This window comes from Carassius auratus, unplaced genomic scaffold (genome assembly GCF_003368295.1).
Source record: "Carassius auratus strain Wakin unplaced genomic scaffold, ASM336829v1 scaf_tig00030267, whole genome shotgun sequence".
NCBI lineage: Eukaryota > Metazoa > Chordata > Actinopteri > Cypriniformes > Cyprinidae > Carassius > Carassius auratus.
In genome coordinates, this window is record NW_020525839.1 from 319,479 (window position 1) to 328,734 (window position 9,256).

A 9,256-nucleotide genomic window follows, 5' to 3' on the forward strand; every position below is an offset into this window, starting at 1 on the left:
TATGAACAACATTATTTCTTTTAATAGGAATTGGTGGCCCACCTGCAATACATAAGGCCCACAGGTTGAAAACCACTGGTATAGTTAATCAACTTCAAATCCAACCCAACAAAGTAATTGAAAATGGTTAAATATGTATTAATGCTGTAGCTCAAACTAGAGCATGGAGCTAGCAACGCCAATGTCATAGGTTCGATTCCCAGAGAATGAACTGATGAAATATGAGCGCGATGTTAAGTCGCTTTGGACTGCGTTTAACATGAACTTCACTAAATGTTATGATGTAAACTGGCCCTAGATGGCGCTGTTTAAATAACTTCTCTTTGCTTCCGCGTTGGTATTCTAAACACATTCAAACGGAATCGTTTTCGTGCATATTTGTGATACTGTATGTGTGTAAAAAGTACAGCCTGTCATTTTGTAGTATGAAATTGTTCGGCCCGGAGTCATTATCATAGCGGGGTCTTGCAAAGTACAATTCATTAAATTAAAGACGACACTTCCTCGTTCTTCTCTGACCAAAGAGCATCGAGCGTCCAGCACATTATTCATCTGCAGCCCGTGAACTTCAGTGTTTCTCAATATCTCTGGATCTGCAGCCATGTGGAGCGAGATTTCATTTGGTGAGCAAAAACAGCTCTGACTGTTTGTTCTTTAACACGATACGCTAACGTAATAGTTCATGAGTTTATCAGTTCTAATATAATCTATTTAATAGAATAGTGTCTATATGTAAATCTGTCTGTCTGTTGTTTATATGTCTATAAACCTTAACTTTAGGATTTTAAAACTTTTTTTCGAAACAAGAAAACAAGCTTTTTGTCAAGCTATTTATATATATATATACTGTATATAGAGAGAGAGAGAGAGAGAGAGAGAGAGAGGCCAAGCAGGGGGACTTTTTCGGACACACCTTCTCATTCAAAGAGTTTTCTTTATTTTCATGACTATGAAAACTGTAGAGCAGTAATTCTCAAAGTGTGGTCCGCGGACCACTAGTGGTCCGCCATCGCCCCCTAGTGGTCCGCGAAACGATGACCTAAACTAGGCAAGTGTTTGGAGTCAGACATTGATGTGTGATAAGCAGCACCACCCATCTCATTAATATTCACGTTAAGTTTTAGATGGAAATCTCAAAATCTAGAATCCACAGATCTATTAGTTTTGTAATGTACTAGTTTTTGTTTCATGTGTAAAATCCCGGTAATTTCAGTGATATTGGACATTAAGGGGAACATTCTTTTCAGCATTTTATTGTTACCATAGTTACAACCAGATTTCCTATACCCACCACCTCAGTTTTAAACTAATGGCTCTTTGGAATGGCATTAAGTGGGACCTAGGCTGTTACAGTATGTTTAATTGCAGTTTTTTTTCCACATGTGCAGTTTGTTGTTCATATTAAGCTGCAACTCATTTCACATTTACTTTTTCAAATTAAATAAAAATGTATATAATAATTTCTGATCATATTATTGCATTTGTGTTTGAATAATTAGTTTTTTACTTGAAACAGTTGCATATTAAACTTAAATTTAGCTTATCCTTCCTATTTTTTTGGTTTTTGGGGGCGTGTTAGAGTGGGATTCTGTTAGGTGGTCCTCAGAAAAAAATAGGAAGATAAAGTGGTCCTTGTGCTGAAAAAGTTTGAGAAACACTGCTGTAGAGTCACACTGAAGGCATCGAAACTATAAATTAACACATGTAGAATTATATACATAACAAAAAAGTGTGAAAAAACTGAAAATATGTCATATTCTAGGTTCTTCAAAGTAGCCATCTTTTGCTTTGATTACTGCTTTGCACACTCTTGGCATTCTCTTGATGAGCTTCAAGAGGTAGTCACCTGAAATGGTCTTCAACAGTCTTGAAGGAGTTCCCCGAGAGATGCTCAGCACTTGTTGGCCCTTTTGCCTTCTGTCTGCGGTCCAGCTTACCCCTAAACCATCTGGATTGTGTTCAGGTCCGGTGACTGTGGAGGCCAGGTCATCTGGCGCAGCACCCCATCACTCTCCTTCTTGGTCAAATAGCCCTTGATGCCTTCAGTGTGACTCTACAATTTACATAGTCATGAAAATAAAGAAAACTCTTTGAATGAGAAGGTGTGTCCAAACTTTTGATCAGTACTATATATATATATATATTTTTTTTTAATAGTCAAATTTGAATTCCATTTTTATATACAACCTGTTTGCTACCTGAATTCAGAATAATTTCTGAATATACTGATAGATAGATAGATAGATAGATAGATAGATAGATAGATAGATAGAGAGACGTGATGTGATGAAGTACTTCAATAATTCTTATCATTTCTTTTTTCCACAGATGTGCAGCAAACGCATAAGGAGACTTTGAGAAACTCTGTTCTGAACTCAACTCTGCCCAATTCTCTTTTGGGAGGTCAGCCTGTGGGAGAGGTGGTCCAGAAAGGCCACTACACGGCCCTCTCAGTGTGTGCGTATGAGGGCGACCGCGCAAGGGCTAAGAGAGGAGGTCTGGAAGCTTTAGAGGATGTCATATCTCGAGAGTTTTCTCCTGGATCTGAAGGCCGGAGGCTGCTTCTTTATGGCGGTGTTGGAATGGGTAAGACTACAGCGGTAGAAAAGGTAATTTGGGATTGGACGACGGGTGCACGCCTGCAACATTACGCCCTCGTCATGCGAGTGCCGGTTTTGGAGCTGGACGCTCTTGGAGGGAAAGCAGAGAGTTTGCAGAACATGTTGGGCTGCATACACTCTCACATTTCCACAGAGACTCTCGCCGGCGCTCTACAGAGGCCTCAGTCTCTGCTTCTTGTGCTTGATGGATTGGAGCGATTGCAGAACCTTCTATGCAGTCCATTGTCCTCATCTAGTCTTATAAGTGATGTAGAACAAGAAGCGTCTGGGTCCGTCTTGTTGTGCAGTCTACTTCATGGATCTCTGCTGGGTGAGGCTTCATTGCTGATCACCTCCCGAGGGCCAGTCGAGTCTTTGAGATGTTTTGAGGTGGTCGGGTTCTCCCAGACCCAGAGGAGAACGTTCTTCCAGCAGTTCTTTGACGACAGAGGCCAAGCAGAGAGACTTTTTCACCAATCTGAGCAGGCACTGGGAGTGTGCGAGCAGTGTTTTCGTCCGGCCTTCTGCTGGACGCTTTGCAATGTGTTTAAAACTCAGTTTGAGAATAAAAAAACCCCACCTGAGACTCTTACTCACTTGCTCAGCATTATCACACACATGCTCCTGCAGAAACAGAAGATGCATGCAGAACAAAACAGAGCGCTTGTGTCTAGTTTGGGAAAACTTACTAATCCGGTTTGCTCCTACAGCGATGTCACATCCTGCTGCCTGCTTTCTTTTCTACACTACCCCATGCTTTCAGCTTTTTTGTGCATCAATGGTGATGTCACTCACCCTGATACCACATTCTCCTTCCTGTCTCCAGTGATGCATGAGTTCTTATTGGCCACGTCCTTTTATCTGGACCAATCCGTGCAGGAGATCTCAGACGATCGCTCAGATTTGTACTACACATTTTTAGCGGGACTGTCAGACTCAATCCAGCGTAAACCAATAGAAGACTCCGTGGGAAAGTTCGACGAAAATCGAATATCCACGTTCTCTCAGTGGTTGATGGGAAATGTTTCTAAGGTGTTGCCAGATGGTGATGCAACAAAGCACTTTCGTGTTTTTCAGCTTCTGCAACATGCACGTAACTCATCTCTGGTCAAAGAAAGCATTAGTAAGAGCCAGTGGAGGCATGTTAGTTACAGCTCCATGCAGGAGCCTGACTGCGCTGCGCTGTCATATGTAGTGAGTTGTGTGGGAGAGATGGAGCATATGAACCTGTACAGTGCAGAATTAACAGACGAACAGGTCAAGATGCTTATACCAGCGTTACGGCTGTCGAAAAGCATTGGGTGAGTCTGAGATTTTAGATGTGCACGTGGCACTACTAGATGCATATTTGACTTTTATTGCTTTAATCACTCATGAGTCCTGACTGCCTCACTTTTTTTAGGATTCTTTGATAAAATAAATTTAAACCAAGCAGCATTCATTTGAAATAGAAAACGTTGTAACTAGTGCTATCAAACGATTAATCGCCATTAATTAAAAGTCTTTGTTTACATAACATATGTCAGTGTACTGTGTATATTTTTGTTATGTATGTATAATATTTTGAAAATATTTACATGTATATGCATTTATATAATTATATTCTTATATTTTATATTACATATAAAAATATTTAATATATAAAAAATAATGTATTTTTCTTAAATATATGCATGCATGTGTTTGTGTTTATATATACTTAATAATATACAATAATATACACCATATGCACACATATATTATGTAAACAAAAACTTTTATTTTGGATGCAGTTGATTAAACAGCACTATTTGTAACATGTATAAATGTCTTTAGTGTCGCTTTTGATCAATTTAAGGCATCCTTGATGAATAAAGCTATAAATATAAAAAAAAAATCTTACTAATACCAAATTTATTTTAAAAATGCAGTTTTTTTTGTACAAACAGTTTATGTCAGTGGGGTTATCTTGTCAGTCTGTCACAGAGTCGTCTCAGTTTGACTGCCATCACAAACCTGTCAACAGCGCTGGCTGAGGGACGGACGATAACGCTGGATCTTTCATACTCCAAACTAGAAAAAGAGTCTGTCAAAGCCCTCTGTGATGCACTCAGGCGCTCCACGCTGGAGTCGCTCAAGTAAGAGTATTTTTTTATGTATGTGCCTTTATTAGACAGGAGAGCATAATATTGGAAATAAGACTCAAAGCTCTGTCTCTTATGTGGCTGAGCCACAGTAATGTACTATTTTGATACACTGGATGAAATTTACTTTTAAAGGTGACCATACTTCCTCTTTTTCCCAAACATGTCCTGGTCTGAGATTTCTAAATTGTCAAAAATGTCCAGGTTTTGGCTTTGTTTTTCTATCGACGCGCTCTCTACAGTCCTCATACATTATATGTACTGTTCGTTATAGATCCCGCTTTCTTGCAAGCCACTGTTGGTCTATTATACACAGTGCTTGCATGCTATTTACTTTTCAGTCAGCAAGTATGAAAAGAGTAGGTAAACAAAGTCAAAATGTATTAAACCATGGCAAAGGAAATAAAGGACGTATGTGTGCTTGCTTTTGCTCGAACACTTGCCTGAAGTATGTCATGACTTTGTTCAGCTTGTGTGGATGCTCATTGACTACAGCTGATTGTGAAGCTCTGGCTCAGATGCTCTCTGGAGGCTCGCGGCTACATGTGCTCAATCTGTTTGGGAATAATCTGGAGGATCAAGGCCTTATTCACCTCAGCAGTGCCCTGGAAAACTGCACACTACAGGAAATCAAGTACACTTGCACTATTCATATATCAGTCAGTCTTTTTGGAAACAGAAAGGAAAGCCATGTGATATGTTAACTGCTGTTGTGTTGTATTCTACAGTCTGGATCTATGCTCACTGACTGCGGCATCCATGCCTGCGCTGTCTTCAGCTCTGAACAGCAGTTTTTCAGATCTGAGGAAGCTATGCCTGAGCCGGAACGAAGTGATGGATGATGGGATGGAGCTGATCTCACAAGTGTTACAGAAAGGCCGCCTCAACACATTGAAGTAAGACACACATTCTCTGTTTAGGTGACCAACACATGTGCCTGAAAATCACCTCGGAAAGCAAATATCTATCTACAGTTTTCTATTTTAATATATTTTTTTAAATATAATTTATTCCTTTGATCAAAGCTGAATTTTCAGCATCATTCCTCCAGTCTTCAGAGTCACACGATTCTTCAGAAATCATTCTGATATACCGATTTGCTGCTCAAAAAAATTTTTTATTAGTCTTAATGTTGAAAACAGTTGTGTTGCTTAATATTGTTGCAGAAACCACGAGTCTTTGAAGAAAAGAAAATATTTCTTCAAAATAGAAATCTTTTGTGACATTATAAATGTCTTTACTGTCACTTTTGAATCGATTGAATGCATCCTTGCTGAATAAAACTATTAATTGCTTTCAAAACACAACTAAATTAAATAAGTTTGAGATGGTTGCAGTTGTCCACAAAATCCAAGAGATAAACTACCCTTATTTGAATCTACTAATAGCCATCTCTTTATTGAAATACTGATAAGATATGGGTTTTGTATGACTGATCATGTGTGTTTTTGATGTATTTCTGATATAATTACAGTGTGTCTAGCTGTGAGCTGACTGGCTCCTGCTGCTCTTCTCTAGCAGCTGCCCTCCGATCAGAAAACTGCCGTCTGACTGAGCTGGATCTGTCCATAAATGATCTCGGCCAATCAGGAGCGATGCAGATATGTGAAGCGCTGATGACTCCTAAATGCTCACTGGAGATACTGGAGTATGTATACAAATGAGCTGTTAGGTGTTTAAACACCTTTATGTTGATCATGTGGGGTGGGCGGAGTTGAGGCATGTTAGGTTATGATATTATTGGTTAATATTGTTTTTCCTTGCTTGGATCAGTAGAAAATACTCTAAAATGTGGGATGACTAGGATTGGGTGGCCCCATATGTGTATTATTTCACTCACTTGTCCCTTAGGATTCAGTGTCTCACACTCGATCTGACACGAGGTTCTGTGTTTGGTAGTTCTTGGTAGTTGATTATGTGAAATCTAAGCAGTGTGTGTGTTGTGGTGTAGGATGAGTAGATGTGAGCTGACCGAGGAGGTGTTTCGAGCACTGGGGAGTATTTTGACGTCTGGCCTGTCAAAGCTCGTCAGTCTCTCGGTTGGGCTGAACGATGTTGGCGATACTGGAGCCAAACACATTTGGGAGGCGCTGAGACACAAACACTGCAAACTACAGCACCTGGAGTGAGTAAAATCCTCACACGTGATTGACTGAAACAAATTGAAGCGCAGCTGATGATTGAATCTTACCTGTCTCATCTTGTTTCTGCAGTCTGGAGATGCTGTCGCTCACAGACGCTTGCGTCGAGGAGTTATGTGAATCTGTTGCTGCCAGCAGCACTTTATCAACTCTCATTCTAAAGAACAACAAAATGACGGACTCCTCCGTACCACGATTGGTCAAATTAATGCTTGACCGTCCTCTAATGACCGAGCTAAAGTAAGTCCAGTCCATAAATGTTATATTTTATATTAATAAAATATATTTTAGTTTTAAACTTATCTATAAATGTATTTTAAATGTTTTCATAGTTTTTAAATGTATTTTAATGGCCAAATATACATTAATATCATACAAGTTCAAATATATGTCTATAAATATCTAAAAATATATATAATATATATTTTTTGGTATTTTTTATTTTCAGTGGAAATACATTTATATTGTCCAAAATATATTTTAATAATTAATATTTTATTAACCAAAAACTGTATTTTCAATGTTGTAAATGTGCTAACTTTTGCAGTACATTTTCTATTATGTTTTGACATTTGAACTAAAGCTAAATATATTTTACATTTAAAAATATTTAGCCGTATGATTGCACTTGTGTCACATCTCAATATGATGTACTTCATGTGATAACATATTAATTTTCTCATATTTTTTTCCAGTCTTAGGTATAACGACTTCAGTGAAGATGTTTTTGAGTTGATGGACACATGCCAAAGTATTGTTTATTAGAGAATCACATTTCAGGTTGGATGACACTTGCATGTTTCCTAGTGTAAAACAAAATGCTATGATTAATGCATATTCTCTACAAAGTGACACTCTCTAGTGCCCTTTTTACAGATAGTTTTATACAGACAAGTATGATTGTCTTTGAATTGTCTTCTTTAATTTATTCATTAATTCTTGAATTTGATTGTCTTCTTTATCTGAAGTAAATATAACACATTGAAGAGAACATTGTCAGTTTTCATAATAATATTAATAAAAATAGATATACTGTTAAAAATGTAGATTAAAAAAGTGGATTCTTTCTGGTTATGAAGAATAAATTGCTTCATATATACATTTAATCTTAAGTGTTAAATACTTTTTTGGGGGCTACTGTAAATCATTCAAACTGTCATGTCTGGTTCTTCACATACTGTAAAACCCTCATACTGTTATTTATTTCACAGCTATAGCTATATATATATTCTAGACAGCTATAGCTCATAGAAACAGTGATTTATTTCACATTACATATTGAGAACATTCATTTTAGTGTGATTTTTAAGAACCGTTTCACTCTGAATGGACGGTAACAGCTTTAGTGGCACTTAAAGAGGAGCGCTCAGTCTGGCATTTGTGGCTTTTCTACAGAATAAAGTGTCTGAAAGTACAGTGCTGCAAGATATATTCATTAGAAATGAGCAGCAGCTATGACAAAACCTGCGAGCATCCTCATGTGACCTTGGCCACTCTTATTGTAACACACACTCACACCCTGCTGAACAGATCAACGTAGATCACCAGAGATTTGCATGCTACTGCTGTTTGAAATAAGTTTTTTGATTAAGATGAATTATCTATTTAAGGAGTATTCATAACTACAGCAATGTTATTCCGTTCAGCAGGGCTCACATGCATACTGCACACAAACCCTCACACATACTCAGTATTGAAGCATTGTTCTTCTTTCACTGTTGTTCTGGATAGTTCTGTAAGCAGTGGATGAACTCAGTAACAGATCTCATACAATGCATTAAAAAGAGGATCTCTGGGGGAGGACAAAATGTTCAGATGTGTGTCTTTTATTTTGTAATGTTTGGCACTAAATGTACAAGAGGTTTGAATCTTATAAATCAAAGTTTGTGTCTTACCCGTCCAGTACTCCTTTGTTTTTAAATGGGACATAACATACACCGTTTCACCTAATCTCAGGTTAATCTTGAGTACCTATAGAGTAGTACTGCATCCTTCATATATACAAAAAGTCTTTAGTTTTATCATAATAAAATACATCTTTCCGATTCTTTCCAGAAGAAGCTGAGCTCCTGGAGGCGTGCCATGAGCGGAGCTATAATACTGATGTTTCGTGTTGTTTCCATTAACATATATTCACTTATGTGCTGATTTCCAACAAATTTGCTGATTTACATGAATAGGGTCTTTAAGTAAACGATGTGCAAATCCAGCGTCGACCTGGGCCTTGTTTATAAAACATTCGTCACTCAAATGACCAGAACACACAAGCGCACTTGCTACACTCTGTTGCTGCCCCGGAAAAACAAACTGCATCCACTGTTCAGTAATGTTGGGTCCTGGGGGAAGCTGAACATGGTAAACTTTCCCTCACATCCAAAAATGCACTCATTTG

General features: G+C 38.1%; 1 protein-coding gene across 1 annotated transcript; it reads left to right on the forward strand.

Moving 5' to 3' along the window:
* Positions 1 to 286: 286 nt before the first annotated feature.
* Positions 287 to 8,758, forward strand: LOC113080130 (NACHT, LRR and PYD domains-containing protein 12-like). The gene is made up of 9 exons (XM_026252353.1): positions 287 to 623; positions 2,329 to 3,901; positions 4,556 to 4,717; positions 5,193 to 5,357; positions 5,452 to 5,619; positions 6,198 to 6,371; positions 6,675 to 6,848; positions 6,937 to 7,104; positions 7,560 to 8,758. Exons 1-9 carry the CDS (start codon positions 602 to 604, stop codon positions 7,627 to 7,629), a joined length of 2,676 nt encoding a protein of 891 aa, XP_026108138.1. The 5' UTR covers positions 287 to 601; the 3' UTR covers positions 7,630 to 8,758.
* Positions 8,759 to 9,256: the final 498 nt, after the last annotated feature.

Excerpts from the sequence above, each read along its gene's own strand:
- LOC113080130 (XM_026252353.1), top strand. The coding sequence starts at position 602 with ATGTGGAGCGAGATTTCATTTG. Across the intron at positions 6,372-6,674 it reads TGCTCACTGGAGATACTGGA|GATGAGTAGATGTGAGCTGA; the intron begins GTATGTATACAA and ends GTTGTGGTGTAG. Across the intron at positions 6,849-6,936 it reads TGCAAACTACAGCACCTGGA|TCTGGAGATGCTGTCGCTCA; the intron begins GTGAGTAAAATC and ends TTGTTTCTGCAG.